Source organism: Amblyomma mixtum, chromosome 7 (genome assembly GCF_055824585.1).
Source record: "Amblyomma mixtum isolate Tamu chromosome 7, ASM5582458v1, whole genome shotgun sequence".
NCBI lineage: Eukaryota > Metazoa > Arthropoda > Arachnida > Ixodida > Ixodidae > Amblyomma > Amblyomma mixtum.
In genome coordinates, this window is record NC_143018.1 from 42,025,884 (window position 1) to 42,043,011 (window position 17,128).

The 17,128-nt window shown below is 45.4% G+C and overlaps 2 protein-coding genes across 2 annotated transcripts; both read right to left on the reverse strand.

Moving 5' to 3' along the window:
• Positions 1-508: 508 nt before the first annotated feature.
• LOC149335813 (serine/threonine-protein kinase haspin homolog) lies at positions 509-8,543 on the reverse strand. The gene is made up of 5 exons (XM_089554558.1): positions 8,451-8,543; positions 7,465-7,538; positions 6,680-6,917; positions 1,551-1,644; positions 509-784 (listed from the first exon to the last, which is right to left on the reverse strand). The coding sequence occupies exons 1-5, from the start codon at positions 8,482-8,484 to the stop codon at positions 526-528; spliced, it is 699 nt and encodes a 232-aa protein (XP_089410684.1). The 5' UTR covers positions 8,485-8,543; the 3' UTR covers positions 509-525.
• A 5,620-nt stretch (positions 8,544-14,163) lies between these two features.
• LOC149335814 (uncharacterized) lies at positions 14,164-16,704 on the reverse strand. Its single transcript, XM_089554019.1, has 2 exons — positions 16,286-16,704; positions 14,164-14,444 (listed from the first exon to the last, which is right to left on the reverse strand). Exons 1-2 carry the CDS (start codon positions 16,671-16,673, stop codon positions 14,164-14,166), a joined length of 669 nt encoding a protein of 222 aa, XP_089410145.1. The 5' UTR covers positions 16,674-16,704.
• Positions 16,705-17,128: the final 424 nt, after the last annotated feature.

Consider the following 17,128-nt stretch of genomic DNA (forward strand, 5'->3'; position numbering starts at 1 on the left):
AGTACTTACACTCGGGGAACGGGGAGGAATCCAGAATAAAGCCCAACGACGCAGCACATTTTCAGGCTGTAGTTGCTTACCTGTTTTCTCTTGATACATGCTACAGGCTCCTTTGTTTCGACCCACTGCGATGGCTGAATATGTTTTGTGTCAGCGTGTAGAGCGTAATGTTGCGGGATCAAATTCCGGCCGTGTCGGCCGAGTCTCGATATTTTTGAAATACAAAAGATGTGTCAGCGCCCGTTAATGAATCCTAGGGTGGTATAAATTAATCTGCAGCGCTCCATTTCGGCTTCTCTCATAGCCCGTAGCTTCGGGACGACAAAGTCAAGTCCATATAGTAATTTGCCACGTTTGATTTGAAGCTCTCACCAGCTTACTCCCACCGTTGACAGCCAATGTTCACTTAGCAGAAATGAGAGCAAATTCTTATTTTCCGCTCGATTTATGTCGCCTCTGGAAAAAAAAAACGAAAGGAAAAGAAAACAATTCATGACGCGGACAAAGAGTTTGTAGTGGTAGGCGCTAGTCCTCGTTTTCCTGATAGGGAAGCGCCGAGAGCCGGGCGGTCCGTAGCACCCGGGCCATGACAAAGTCCGTGGCGCTGCTGCAGACAGAGATCTCTTCAGACCACAGCGCCAAGTCCCGCCATGCTTCCAGCTCGGGGTCCGTCCAGGAAGACCTCCCGGACTCGAAGATCGGCTCATAGGATACCAGGAGCCTATGTATCAAGTCGTGGAGGAAGACCACGTTCGTGTATGGATAGAAACGGGACGCGTTGGGCCTGCGAGGCGACGAGACACGTGTATTGCATTAGAAAAAAGAATCAACCTCAGTGAAGCGACCCGCCGTGGTGTCTCAGTGGTTAAGGCGCTCGTCTACCGAGCCGGAGTACGCGGGTTCGAACTCGACCGCGGCGGCCGTGTTTCGTTGGAGGCGCAACGCGAAAGGCGCCCGTGTTCTGTGTGATGTCAGTGCACGTTAAAGATCCTCAGGTGGTTGAAATTATTCCGGAGACCTCCACTACGGCACCTATTTCTTCTTTTCTTCTTTCACTCCCTCCTTTATCCCTCTCTTACGGTGCGGTTCGGGTGTCCACCGAGATATGCGAGACAGTTACTGCGTCATTCCCAGTCCTTAGAAAACCAATTTCAATAAGGCCATGTCCGCAGCAAGGACACAGACCACTGTAAATGATCTTCAGCTAGCACTCTTCTCCAGTAGGCGTGATCATCCTATTCCAACACATTTTTCAAATTGATGGTCTGTTACACTCGGTTATATTTTCCGTTTCGTTGGAATCGTCTTTGGTAACCTATATGTGACCATTGAGCATCTCTTCATTGAATTACGATGTCTATTCGAAACAATGTTTTTGGCATTTCAGGTCTCAAAGTTAGCAAATTCTTGCTGAGAAACTGAGTGCCGTCTTCGGCAACCAATCAAGGCAAAGAGGTTTGGAAAAGAGAAACGGCTAAGTGTCAGGGTTCACAGTTCCTTCCTAAAAGCTGGCATGTTACAAAGCGAGTGAATAAGAAGCCCCACTGCACCTGATGATGCTCTCGATCAGGGCGAACCTGTCTCCTATTGCTTTCTTCTTCTCCTCGGCCAATTCGTCAAGGTCAGTGTAGATGGGCATCGATCCTGCGTGATAAGGGTGAGACGTTATTTTATCGCAGGCCATAACAAGAGCGCGGAGAAAGGGCCCTTGCTCCGCAAAGGCCAAGCTAAATAATTTCGTCAGCGTCAGTGATAAGAAGCCTCAAGGAGGGCCGCCACATGGAACAGTGCTTCCTGACTAGATATGACGATAAGATATTGCTGCACTGTTCAGTGCAAGCAAGGTGAAGTACTTTTTCATGAGTAACCGTAGGCAACATGTAGCAATGAGCCTTCACCCTACAACTACACGCGCTCTGGGCGCGAAGGTACAGATACAGCGCAACCAAGTGTTGCAAGGTGCGACCACACACCCAGTGTGCGAGTATAAACTTTATTTCGCAAATAAATGCAAAAACTTGAAATATATCTAGCAAGTCATGAACATTCAACGACTATACCATTTTTCATCCGATGCCAGAGCACACTGTTAAGAGATCTCGAGGTATTTTGGCATCATGCTATTGCGAGATATGTAATGGGATGTTCAGCTTTCGTCCAAGTAAAGAACCGCAGGGTTTAGCTTCAGTGCTTTGTATATAGTGGGTATATTGTTGCATTTATAGCGCTTTTAACTACCAGGAAAAGTCGGGCTTGAATTCCTCTAGGACACAAGAAGTTTTGAACACCGGCGATGCAGAGTCAGCAAACTAACGCTTCGTTCAAGATCCGTTTCAACAAGCTTGTTATTGGTAGCAAGCAGTACGTGTACAACGACACAACCGATTCTGTAACACAGCTGTCGTCGCCATAGCCATCATCACCACCTCCTTTCCGCCGTCTACGTGCCAGTCCTCATCAATCGTCATTAGCAAACAGAGATGCACGGGCTTCTAAGAAAATGACACTATTATTGACAAATATCCGCAGTTACCTCCCAAAGAAAGAAGCAGTAGGATCCCTTCTTGAAGATAGCACTGCGGATATTGCTATTTTTACCGAATCTTGGCTGACTTCAGATATCGAGGACACAGAGCTTCTTTCCGAAACGAAATCTTTTATTGCTTACAGGCGCGACAGAGAGGGAAGAAGGGGTGGTGGTGTCCTTGTTCTCACGAAATCTGAATTGCATACATCTCCCGTCCATGTTAGTTCCTCCCACGAGATACTTTGCGTTAAACTATCCCTACCTACCTGTATAAATATTATTGTTGCATGTTATCGGGCTCCTAATTGCGACTCCTCCTTTCTTACCGACCTTCACTCCGTCCTACTTGATCTGCACTCCCGCTTTGTTCATGCCAACTTCCTACTTTGTGGAGACTTTAACTTCCCCGATATTGACTGGGAAACCTTGTCAGCACCCTCCGGTCCGTCGAACAATTTTATTGACTTAGTGCTCACGTTTAACTTTACCCAGACAGTTAAAGTGCCTACTCGTGGTGACAACATTCTCGATCTTGTTCTCGCTTCTAAACCTGAGTTAATTGAGTCATTAACAAGCATCACCGGTCTAAGCGATCACGAGGTGCTTGTATTCAATTTTGCCGTTCCCATCCACACCAAGCAGCGCTCCTTAAAGTACATTCGCGACTACAGTAAAGCAGATTTTCGCGCTATTAACTTCGAGTTAGAAACTTTTTTCCACCTTTTCCACCAAGCCGCACCCTCTAAATCAGTAGAACAAAACTGGTTGCTCTACAAGAACAAAATCTTATCCCTTGTCGAAACACATGTCCCTCTTATCTGCATACGCGGTGACTGTAACAAGCCCTGGTATAGCAATGCCTTACGACAGTTAGCAAACAAAAAGAAGCGCCTCTATCGTGCGGCCAAGCGTACGAATTCAGTTGAAAAATGGGAAATATATGGCAGGTGCCTACATGAATACATTACCTTACTACGGCGTTCTAAAAAGAAATTTTTTCACGAAGATCTTGGAAACATATTGCGCGTCAACCCGAAAAAATTCTGGAATCTGGTCACTCCTTGCAAAAACCGTACTCAAAACATTTCGTTGATTAACCAAGACGGCTTACATGTCCCTGTGAATGAGCGCGCAGATGTCATGAATTCATATTTTTCCTCCGTATTCACGCATGAACCTGCTCTCCATATTCCCTCAATACCTTCCACTAGTTTTTCCCAAATGCCACCAGCTTTTATAACCCATGAGGGCATCACTAAACTTATCGACAACCTTAAAGTGTCAAGCGCCCCTGGGCCAGACAACATAACTGCAAAAATATTAAAGGGAACTGTGAGCATTTCTAGCCGTATTTTGCAAATTATTTTTCAGCAGTCGGTTTCAAATGGTGAAATACCAAATGACTGGAAAACTAGTAAAGTAACTCCAGTATTTAAGGCAGGCAACCGATCCGACCCTTCTAATTACCGCCCAATTTCATTAACATCCATTCCATGCAAGCTACTGGAGCACATATTATATTCACAGATCGCATCACACCTCGACAATAACGCTTTCTTTTATGAAAAACAGCACGGTTTTAGGTCAGGCCATTCTTGCGAGTCCCAGCTCTTCGAATTCACTACAGACCTTCACTTAAACTTAGATTCTTCTTTTCAAACCGACGTCATTTACCTGGATTTCTCCAAAGCCTTCGATCGCGTTCCACACCGGCGTTTAATGACAAAACTCTCCTGCCTCCACATCGACCCTTTAATCCTGTCATGGATCGACTGCTTTCTCCGCGACCGCTCACAATATACAGTAATAGGCAACCATAGATCGTCAAATTCCACAGTCCTCTCTGTTGTCCCTCAGGGATCGGTGCTAGGACCACTCCTTTTTCTCATATTTATAAATGATCTTCCCAATGCCGTATCATCTCGTATCCGCCTCTTCGCAGACGATTGTGTCCTCTACCGCCGCATATCTACTCCCGATGATCAGACTCTGCTTCAACGCGACTTAAACCTCATAGAAACCTGGTGTACATTATGGCTCATGCAACTGAACATTTCGAAATGCAAATTCATGCATGTATCGAGAAAGCGAAATGACCTCAGCTATCAGTATTCATTAAGTTCCACATCACTCTCCGAAACAGAATCATACCGATATCTTGGAATCATCATAAACAACAAACTAACCTGGTGTGAGCACATTGCAAAAATTTGTACAGACGCTTCCAAAATGCTTGGGTTTATCAGACGATCCCTTGCTTTTTCACCCCATTCTGTCCGACAGCTCGCCTACGTAACATTCATCCGTTCCAAACTCGAATATGCCTCGGCGATCTGGAATCCCCATCAAAAATATCTAATCGATCAGCTTGAAGCCATCCAAAATCGCGCGGCCCGTTTTATCACATCGCAGTACGGCAGACAACACAGTGTAACTCTTATCAAGGCATCCCTTGATCTGCAACCCCTGGCACTCCGGCGTAACATTTCACAGCTCTGTTTGTTTCACAAATTGTACTACACCTTCCTACAGCTAAGAAACTCTGTATTGCACCCGCCGCTTCGCACCTCACGACGACTTTTTAACTCTTTAAGTCTGCAGCGCATTCACGGCTCCACAAACTCATTTAATAAATCTTTTTTACCTAGCTCCATTACACTGTGGAATGACTTACCCGATTTCATAGTTATTGAAACAGAACCCATTAAATTCAGGCAGTTATTATCATCACATTTCAAGGGCTGAGTTATTTTGTCGTGTTTTTGAGTGTGTGCATGTGTTTTTTTGTTTTTTTTGTTTTGTTTTTTTCTTATCTCAAGTTGTTCTTGAGCTGCTGTGTCTTTCACATGTTAATATTTTGATAATGTTAATGTTGACCATGTACCCTGTACTTTGTATTTCTTGTTGATTTCACTGACCACTGATTATGAAACGACCTTTCCCCCCCCCCCTTAGCTCCATTACACTGTGGAATGACTTACCCGATTTCATAGTTATTGAAACAGAACCCATTAAATTCAGGCAGTTATTATCATCACATTTCAAGGGCTGAGTTATTTTGTCGTGTTTTTGAGTGTGTGCATGTGTTTTTTTGTTTTTTTTTGTTTTGTTTTTTTCTTATCTCAAGTTGTTCTTGAGCTGCTGTGTCTTTCACATGTTAATATTTTGATAATGTTAATGTTGACCATGTACCCTGTACTTTGTATTTCTTGTTGATTTCACTGACCACTGATTATGAAACGACCTTTCCCCCCCCTTAGCTCCATTACACTGTGGAATGACTTACCCGATTTCATAGTTATTGAAACAGAACCCATTAAATTCAGGCAGTTATTATCATCACATTTCAAGGGCTGAGTTATTTTGTCGTGTTTTTGAGTGTGTGCATGTGTTTTTTTGTTTTTTTGTTTTGTTTTTTTTCTTATCTCAAGTTGTTCTTGAGCTGCTGTGTCTTTCTCATGTTAATATTTTGATAATGTTAATGTTGACCATGTACCCTGTACTTTGTATTTCTTGTTGATTTCACTGACCACTGATTATGAAACGACCTTTCCCCCCCCTTATGTAATGCCCTAAGCCAAGGGCCCTTAAGGGTAAATAAATGATGATGATGATGATGACATATATTGGCACCGGAAGAAAGGCCTTGGGTTTTTGAGCAATTGACAAAGTCTCAGCATTACTGTGTAGAGCGAAATATACTGACAAACGAACACAGAAGTTCTAGCTGGGCTGAAAGGCTGAAGTAAAATTTTGCTTTTCCGCTCGAGGTTAATTCCTCATGTTCTGTGCAAGCAGGTACAGTCTTTGTCAAAAGTTTAGAGCCCAGGGGGTTCAGTTCTAAGCTTTATATTGGGACTCCAGGAGCATTCGTGAGGTCCTACCTAATGCAGGAGGCAGTACCAGAAATCTTCTCACGTTCAGGAAATTTGGAGCGCTAGAGATTCATTAAGAGCGAAACAGTGTGGCTCAAAAGAAAACCCCCTGGTCTCCAAACTTTTGACAAAGGCTGTAGATATCTAACTGGCCTAAGTAATGTAGCTCGGCATCTTTTTGAGCCGAATGTGCATTAACTTCGTATAAGTTGAACAAACCTAAGCTCGATTCGCAACTAATTTCGAGCCTAAGCTTTTGTCCTAGGCCCCCACCCACCTGCGCCTGTGCAGAGCCTCGACGCGGCAAAGTCGACGACGGTCGCTTTGAGGCCGTGCAGTTCGATGTACACGCTGCTGTTCATAATGCGGAACCGGCCCACACGACCACGTGCGGCCTTCACCAGCACGTGTCTCGCGGTCAGGGCGCGGTGCTCAAACTCGAGCTCTTCCTCGCCAACCGCAATGGTAAGAGCCAGTTGCTGGACCACGGAGCGAAGCTGCAGGGTATTCTGGAACTGCGGGACGTCGACAAGGGAGGAATGTGTGGTTGATCCTATACCGCTGCTGGCGGTAAGCCTTGTGATCAGATATACTACCCGCCATTTAAGCCTGATAAAGGGCGTTACCATAGAACAACAGCGTTCGTCGTCAAGAGCTACTTATACATCTCACCAACGATTAAACTACCTGGAGTGGGAAAAGTTGAATAAACTCACAAAAAAATACCCGGCATCTTTTTCGGCCGGAACATTGTCTGTGCTCGCATCTCTTCGGATACTTACAGTGTGCAACATGTTTGTCCAAACTGGCACAGGTTGAGCAATTTCAAACAGCCCACTCTATGTCCAACAAGTTCATGCTTTATAAATTGATATCTGGTGGAGTTTACAGCTATAAAAATGCCAGTGTACATGCAGAGATTACAGCGGAACCTATTTTCGGCTTTCACATTCCGCACACTTGCTATATGCGAAATAGTACGGTATCAAAAGAATTTCACATCTTTGCGCCCATGGAGGCTCTAGACGACTAAAAGCTGCGGGTGTTTGGTTAGTAACTTACCCTCACTTTAGAGAGCTCTTCACCGCCGAACGGCATACAGAGGACAGCGTATGGCGGAAACAGCCTTCGTCCACCTGCGAACAGTTTCTCACTTCGATACCTTCAACGTGGAAGTCGGTGGAGCCACCATCTTGGCTACCATGAGAGGCATTTCATTCGATGAATTTTAACCGCACAACAACTCTTAGCTGCAGGTACTTTTTGCCCCCCAAAGCTTCGTGAAAACAAAGGTTGTGGCCTGTTTCCGAGGGACGATTCCATCCCCATTGCACAGTAAAAAGGCACGGCTGTCACACAAAAGAGAAAATGATATGTGTGGCTCAACTGAAAGAATAGAACCAAATTAATTCGTATCTTCATAATGTCGCAAGAAAAACTCTCCAGACAACTCTATATATCAGAATGTAAAACTTAAAACAAAAGCTGTCCATCTCCCTCCTCCTTCTTCTTCGCTTCTTAGCATGAGGGCTTTCAAGCCTACATTTACTTGGGGAAAACTCAGCGCACTCCTAAGACAAAGACGAAGAAAGACAAGACGATACAGTGCTGTATCGTCAGCGCTGTATCGTCTTGTCTTTCTTCGTCCTTGTCTGTGTTTTCCCCACGATCAACTACCAACTAGCCCGCTCTTCCACCCTTGCAAGCTACATTTACTTTTTTTCTAGAGATGCCACATATTCTGGTGAATCAGCGTTCCGCACTCCTACAACAAACCGGACGATTGCAACCTCCTCAGGATGAGGCGGAGTACATCTCATCCTTGATTGCATTAGTAACTTCATATGCGACTTAAGTGCCCGGGTATACAGCTCAGAATAACTTTGACTTGAGGACTTTAGATCATGTCTTCCCCTTACGGCCTATGACATACGTTATTTTCCTTGTTCATCTGAATGAAACATTGGTTACGCATTACGTCGAAACGGCTTGCCCTTCAGGCAGCTAGCTTTGTAAGGCTACACGAACAAACAAAACTAAGTGCCTACCTTCTCTACAGATGATGGAGCCCTGCTTGTTCATGTAGCTGGCGCAGGAGTATTCGAGCAAATCGGGATATCTCTCCCAAGTGCAGTGCGCCCTATCAAAGGGATGTAAAAAAACGAAGAGAGAAAAAATTAAATCTCCGTTGTTCGAGGCGAAAATATGAAGTGATAGCTGTGACACATGGTTAATGCATCATGTTGGGCAATGTGGTAATTGGTTTATAAATTTATGTATTGCAACGAACCTGCAGACGCATAGAGTGCACAGAACAATGATAGCGGGTTTCCTGTCCTGTGCACTTTCAGCGCCTGCAAATTCGGTAGAAAAGATGACTTTGGGAAGCTGTGTTAAAACTAACCCTACACATTCAAAATGGCACCCACTACAGGGCTTTCCTGAGTCACGCAAATACAATCATCACCATAAATAGTACCATAAGGCTAATTCCACCCAGAGAAGACATCATGCCTCTTCCACTGATCTCTAGTTAATTCTTTGCTTTGCAGCTACGGCCAACCTATACTCTCAAAGTTCCTAGTTTCATCTGACCATTTGATTCTCTGTCGCACGATGCTAAGCTGACTATATCTTAAAAATCCACTCCATTACTGTAGGGTAGCATCATTTATTTTCTCTTCGCATTACATGTCCTTCCCGTACGAATCTGTTCCTCTCGATTTTACATGAACATAGGTGACACGTTTCTTACAGCGCTCCCTCTTAGACCTCCTGTTCATCACGGCATGAGTATCTTTTAGGTCTAGAGGTGAAATATGATGCTTTCAGCTACTACATAGTACTATTCTAGTGTTACCGGCATTTTCCAAGTAAAACTAGCCCGTAGAGAAATCGCTGCAAAAGTAAAGAACATAAGCTAACTTAGAAACATTCTTGAAGTCATGAGCACGTGCCGTAGTGTCCGAGTGGCTTTGGTGTTCTGCTGCTGATTTCACTGTAGGCGACCGGTTCTAGGCTGCCACGGCCGCCTTTCGTTTGAAGCGAAATGCAAAATCAACCTCGTTCTCTGCGCTGTCAGTGAATGTTAAACCTTCTCAGGCGACATAAAATAACCCGAAGCCCTCCACTATGGCGTTCTTCATAAACTATATCTGGATTCGGCACGCTAACTGCGCATACAGTCGGTTAACCTACGTTACAGAGACTGAATGCAGTTAACTTACGTGTGAAGCTGAGAAAAACCCGATGTTTGGTTTGCTGCTCCTTGGGCGAGCGCCTTCAGCAACCTGTTTGAAAACCGATGCCATAGAAAAGCAATGGCGAACGCTTTTGACGATTGCAAAATGGTTAGTAGCAAAAAAAAAAAGGCAAGGCTGTCGACGGGAGATAAGCGGTTGTATTGATCGTTGTAGCGAAATCTAGCAATATATGAAAAAATTGCGTTCATAAACTTTTTCTGTTTCAAAAACAGCTTCGTCCAGAACTGTTAGGTATATTTGTACGACAAAGATTTGGCTGACCAACGTTTCGATTGGAGGACTTGCCCCTGCCGAAAATCAGGCGTCTTGTCAAGACGCTGGTGAGCGCGCCGATGCTTTCCCCTGGCCCCTTGTTCAAGCTTGTATTGGAACCCTAGCTAGCAAAAAGGCCCACATTTCGGTAGGACAGCCGTGTAGACTCACCAGCTGCTCTTGATCTCGTTGCAGAGGCACCGCACGTGGCGTGCGATGTAGCTGCAGTCGAAGACCTTGAGCACCGTCGGTGGGCAATGGACACCGGACACTCGGAAGATGTCGACGTGCTCGCTCTCGTGCAGCTTAACACAGCTCTCCGCACCCCTGCAAAGTGGCCGCAGGGGCATACGTCTTTCTCCTTCATACTAAGCAAGCTTTGTGGGAGCTGGCGACATGACATGCCACGGTACGAAGGCAATATACACTCATGGTAGCATTCAGTTGGCAATAAAGGAAGCCCGAGCTATATTCAGTAAATCAGAAATCGAAAGACTGAAGCAGCTCGACCGTTAGAGTTCTCCGGCACTTGCTCGCACACTTGTTATCATATGACACTCGTCGCCGCCTCCTCGAATATTTAATAGGCGGCGCCATGTGTACCTCGCATTTGCGCCATTTTCTGGGTTCCAAAATCTTAGTTTATCATTTATAAAATTAATGTTATCAGGCGACCCCAACTTATCAGTCTAGCCTGGAATAGTATCCTTCTTCAGTTTCCCACTAATATATATTTTTGCGGTGCCTGAATCATTTCGAATGAACAACCTTTGTTCCGCCACTTTTTTACACCCAAGAGCCACCAAGAAGGAAGAAACTGGTTTAAGCTAGTCTGCCCAGGTTAACTGAACTGACGCCGCAAATACGTTGCTGTTCCTATCTTAGTATCAATTGGTTGAGTTGCGAACATAAGACGTTGTTTTCTTGTGCCAGAGAACACGAAGTTTTGCAACAGCATAAAAAGTAATCCCAAACCTAACAAAGATAAGGGAGTAATTACTCATTGGCATCCACCCAAGCGCAGCCATACGGCTACAAAGGAAAGCTATACAGCTTTCTCAGAAACTTCGTAGTTAAAGAAAAATTCGTCCTGGTCCGGGGTTCGAACCCGGAACCACCGCCACACCGGAGCAGTCGCTCTACCAATTGAGCTAACCGGGACGGCAAGCTTATGGTAGGGCGAGAGCGAATTGATCAGTAACTCGAAGTGGGAAGAGTGTTGGTCAAATGTTTTAGGGGAATCCCCCAAGGTGGAGTAAATTTGTAATAAGGGAGTAATTACTCATTGGCATCCACCCAAGCGCAGCCATACGGCTACAAAGGAAATCTATACAGCTTTCTCAGAAACTTCGTAGTTAAAGAAAAATTCGTCCTGGTCCGGGGTTCGAACCCGGAACCACCGCCACACCGGAGCAGTCGCTCTACCAATTGAGCTAACCGGGACGGCAAGCTTATGGTAGGGCGAGAGCGAATTGATCAGTAACTCGAAGTGGGAAGAGTGTTGGTCAAATGTTTTAGGGGAATCCCCCAAGGTGGAGTAAATTTGTAATAAGGGAGTAATTACTCATTGGCATCCACCCAAGCGCAGCCATACGGCTACAAAGGAAAGCTATACAGCTTTCTCAGAAACTTCGTAGTTAAAGAAAAATTCGTCCTGGTCCGGGGTTCGAACCCGGAACCACCGCCACACCGGAGCAGTCGCTCTACCAATTGAGCTAACCGGGACGGCAAGCTTATGGTAGGGCGAGAGCGAATTGATCAGTAACTCGAAGTGGGAAGAGTGTTGGTCAAATGTTTTAGGGGAATCCCCCAAGGTGGAGTAAATTTGTAATAAGGGAGTAATTACTCATTGGCATCCACCCAAGCGCAGCCATACGGCTACAAAGGAAAGCTATACAGCTTTCTCAGAAACTTCGTAGTTAAAGAAAAATTCGTCCTGGTCCGGGGTTCGAACCCGGAACCACCGCCACACCGGAGCAGTCGCTCTACCAATTGAGCTAACCGGGACGGCAAGCTTATGGTAGGGCGAGAGCGAATTGATCAGTAACTCGAAGTGGGAAGAGTGTTGGTCAAATGTTTTAGGGGAATCCCCCAAGGTGGAGTAAATTTGTAATAAGGGAGTAATTACTCATTGGCATCCACCCAAGCGCAGCCATACGGCTACAAAGGAAATCTATACAGCTTTCTCAGAAACTTCGTAGTTAAAGAAAAATTCGTCCTGGTCCGGGGTTCGAACCCGGAACCACCGCCACACCGGAGCAGTCGCTCTACCAATTGAGCTAACCGGGACGGCAAGCTTATGGTAGGGCGAGAGCGAATTGATCAGTAACTCGAAGTGGGAAGAGTGTTGGTCAAATGTTTTAGGGGAATCCCCCAAGGTGGAGTAAATTTGTAATAAGGGAGTAATTACTCATTGGCATCCACCCAAGCGCAGCCATACGGCTACAAAGGAAAGCTATACAGCTTTCTCAGAAACTTCGTAGTTAAAGAAAAATTCGTCCTGGTCGTCCTGGTCCTGGTCAAAGATAAGACCAGTTCCAAAACTTGCTTGCGTTTGAAAGGATGCGTTAGAAACGGCACACGAATGGGATGAGCAGATCATTCTGTTACATTTCTTAACTCGTGTTTTGAATTTAGGCTCTCGGCATTTCCAACATGAGCGGCCTCCTCGACCGCAACCTACGTGACCTTGGCTGAATCAAATGCGCTTCAACATAGCGTATAGTTCTCTACGCATTCTTTGGAAGAGGTTTTGACTAGTTATTAGTGACAAAGTTTCAAGCGAAAGTTGAAGAGGATGACAGCAGACATACCTAAACCCAGTTCGTGTTCTTAAAAAAAGAATAGCAACCCTTCTTGCGGTGGCCCCTGTATGGACGATCAATGGTGGGACAAAGCCTGATAAGGACGTCCCGTAAACGAAGAAGCAAGGACCACCTGCACTGATGTTATTGCTACCAGAAAGTAAGATAGATTCCATTCAAAGCCTAGCAGCGACAAACAAATCTTTGGTCTTTTGGGGCGTTTCCTGGCATTAATATGCAGTGCGTTTTCAATACACGATCCTGCAGACATACATGGTCTGTTCTGAAAGTAGTAGGACTGGTTTTTTCCTGGGCGAACGGGCGGACGAGAGGTGGTCGGCGCGTGCAGGATCGTTGAAGGGGGATATTGGAAATGCTGTGGAAAATCGGCAGTCGGCTCTCGGCCGTTAAAAAGAGGAGGTCGCTTGTACTGTGAACCCCTGTCGAAACGTCTCGTCACGCAGAATCGTCGAGCGTTTACTGCATCAGCGATACGCGATCAAATTTTGAGTAAATCTTGGTAAAACGGGCAAAGAGACTCACAACATGATTAAGGAGGCCTACGGTGACGCTTCCATGGGTAGATCAGGTGTTTTTGATAGGCACAAGCTTTTCCGAGAAGGTAAGGAAAGAGTGGAGGAAGACGACCGCTTCAGACGCCCTTCGACCAGCAAGACCAACGAAAATGTGTAGCGAGGGAAACATTTACTTAACAGTGATCTATCAGAATGATTGCTGATGACTTGAGCATTCCTCAAACCCAAGTTTTTGGGATCGTGACAGAAAACTTACCCATGAGGAAAGCGTGCGCGAAGTTGGTGCCGCGAGTGTTGTCAGAGGAGGAAAAGGCCAACCGGTAGGATCTTCGTCATCTGAATGAGGACCCCGATTTTTTGTCCCGCACAAGGCGGCAACGCTGTCTCAGCCCCCCTACAGCCTCGACTTGGCCCTGCCAGACTTTTTTCTATTCCCGAGAATAAAATCGACGCTCGAGGGGAAACATCACGGATCAGTAGAGGTGGTTCAACAGGCCGTGACGAGGGAGCTAAACAGCATTCCGGTCCAGGCGTTCCTGGAGGCGTACGAAAATTGTAAAACTCATTAGCAGCAGTGAGTAGGTGCGGAAGGGTGCTACCTTGAAAAATTATAATCGTTTGTTCTATTCTCTTGAATAAATTATGTTTAAAAAAATGAGTCCTACTACTTTCAGAACAGACCATGTATACATCTTCCGCATGCACTTAATGAAACTGAAGTTACCAGTGAGCTTTAAGTAATGTTTGCTTCAATTCATTATGCATCTGGAACCATACGAATGTATTTGGTTTCTACAATCACCACTCAGTCCCGGCGGTGTGGATTTTATCACTTCGAGTGCGTTTTTAGCTGTAAAAAAAATAGGCGACTGCCCGAACTTCAATCGTTTTGCCATCCTAACTAACTTACAGTTCCTTGAGGATCTCGGAGAAGGCCACCGCCTCCCGCTGCCTGCAGGCGTCCAGCAGCTGGGCGAACACGTCCTGCGACTGACGAGGCGCCCTCAGCGGCTCCACCGGTGAAGCGAAGCACGGAGCGACAGCGGCCACCGCGGCGCACCAGGCGTTTTGTTGGTGCTCGTCGAATGAGCAGGCAGCGAGCACCTCTTCCGGCGAGCACTCATTCGGAGGCAAAGCCAAGTAGGAAGTGTCCTCCGTGAGACCGCTACTGTTCACCTGCAACGTCTCTGCGGCAGTGTACAGGGAACCCGCTGAATTCACGAGACAGTCAAAGATTGTTTACCATCAAAAGCGGAGTAAACTTTATTTGGGGATCATTTACTCGTTACTAGTGGCCTGGCTAATGAGAAATTGATGCAGAATGATAAAATAGTATTTAAAATTATTAAACAGGCAACATAGAATAAACCAACACCCTTATTCAGTGCCCGCTGTAGCAGCGCTCATGAAGCCACATTTAAAAGCGACAGATGTTGAACTCTGAAGTCTGGAAACCAATGTCTTTCTTAATACTTTAATATTGTTCATTTAAGCCTAAAGTGCTTTTAGCTCTCATTTGCGGCCAACTGAGGTAAACATGGCGCCGAACCTGGCCGAACTCAAATTTAAAGGCTCAAATTTTTCCTCGCCGTGATCATCCCTGCAAAGTCAAACGCCCAGCATGCCACTCGGCCCATTACGCACAATCATTCATCCCCAAAACCATAGCTGACTGGAATAACCTACCATCAGATATTGCCACTGAAGTTAACACCGATCAATTTCATCAAATGCTGTGGACTCATATCAGAATTTGACGTCTCTGTGCGTTTTTGTGGTTAGCTGTTTTTTTTCTCAGGACTAATTTAATACCTGTGCATCTTGTTCGATATCGTATTGTAGTTTTTCTTTTTGTGTTATCCTTGAACCCCCGGTGTTTCAATTTTCACACTTTTATCTTATCTTTATTCGAACTTTAATCCACTTCTAATATTGGTGTTTGCGTATTTTGTGGTTTTCTTGCTATGTTTGCTGAAATTGTTTACTCTTACTATTTTGTTTCTCGCATATTCTTATTAGTGTGTTTCGTGTGCCCCCCCCCCCCCCCCCCTATGTAATACCCTCTTGCAGAGGGCCTTTAGGGTATTTGAATAAATAAATAAATAAATTTTACCCCGACAGCCGCATTTTGGGGAGGAGAAATGAAAAACATGCGGACGTGCTGCGCGATGTCAGTGCACTTTAAAAAATACCCACGAGATTTAAATTAATGCGGAGCCATCCGGTATGGCATCCCTCATAGGCCAAGGGTCTCCATATTGTGTGGTAAAAATTTGAAACAATACTTAGCTTGATTAGGAAAAATGGGAAACCGGTTCGCTAGCAGTTATTGCTGTGCTTATTCTAACTTGAAACAAATATTGGCGAAATAAGGGAGTGAAGGCCTCAGCACTAGCGCACTACAATTTGAGGCCATACTTAAGCTCCGCCTTAACGGTCTGAGTCTTATGGCACGGTCTGACGCAGTATCGTGAATATTTTAATGCCGTGAAACGAATAATTGTGCTAGTGGTATATTTTTTGACCGCAAAAACAGCGCTGCGGCAGGTTGCCGAAGAAGAAAAGGCACGGGCGTTTTTTTTTTTTTGTAGTTGAGAGATGGAGTGTTTCGGATTGGGCTTAAGCTCTGAAGGTGACTGAGGCGGCTCATATAAAAGACGGTGTTTAAACTGAAAAAAAAGGCAGCAACTTTTTTATAGAGAAACTCCTTCACAAAGATCCGGTGTAAAACGTCGCATTGTATTTAACCATCCCCTTATTATAAAATAGCATTGAATTTACGATTAACAAAATTTACTTGTATTATAAAGTATGTTGTGTTGTAATTGACTGAGGAACTTCGACAGAGCTGATCAGGGAAGCAAAAACACTAGGCACAGAGTGTAGCAGAACATGAAGATGCGTTTGACTTCCTGTGGGTTTACCTAAACCCTTTTAAATTTAATTCAGTAGAACAGGGTCACGTTTTGCGATTGCAAGAGCATCAGCTGCCTAAAATTCAACCAGCGCATAAACAAAAGTTGTTTACCCTGGTCTGCTAACCAGGAGCGTCGTCCCTCGTTGTGATGGTTGCGGTACGAAGGCTGCCACTGCAGGCGCTGAGGCAGCGATTCATCCAAGTCAGACCCGTTGCCCTCTGCGACTTCGGCCTCATCCGTGTCGTCCTCACTGGCATCGCTCCTGCGGTGGTATATCTCGTCCAGGAGGTGGGCCTCGAAGACCTCAGTGCTCGCACGATTCGCATCGACGGCTCTGTTGGTCTGAGGATGTGGTGCGACATCTTCGACGGGAACGGTGCCTCCATGGTATTCTGCGGCACTGTAGTTCTCGAGCACTCCTCCGCGCATGGTCCGGTTATTGCCCAAGAGGTTTCGCCAAACGGAGTCCCGAAGCCATCTTTTCAATCTTCCACCCATGTTCAATGCTTGATCTGTTTGACTGCTGAAGCTCACTGAAAATTGCAGACGCCATCGGTTAGAGAAGTATATAGAAAGCTCGGGGAATTGGTAGATGCTCGGTCACAAGACCTCAGGTCGATGGCTTCATTTTTACTAGTATTGGGGAACCCTTATGCCACCCACCAGGATCTAAACATCTCTTAGTTAAAAAAAAGACCCATCCAACTTATCCAAACATTCTGACCCTTATTATAAGGCTAGAATGGAAGCCATGTAGCCTAAAGACTTCTTTGCCAGGTTGCACTGTACTGAACACATGCAACCTGGAAAGGAATGCCGATGATTGAAGGGAAGTAGGAAATATAACAGTATGTTAACGACTGACTACATTTGGCCCTAACTTCCTCCAAGGCAAGCACTAAGCAGCGGACCGCATTCTAATAATATTGGTTGTAAGCTTATTATTTTATGAT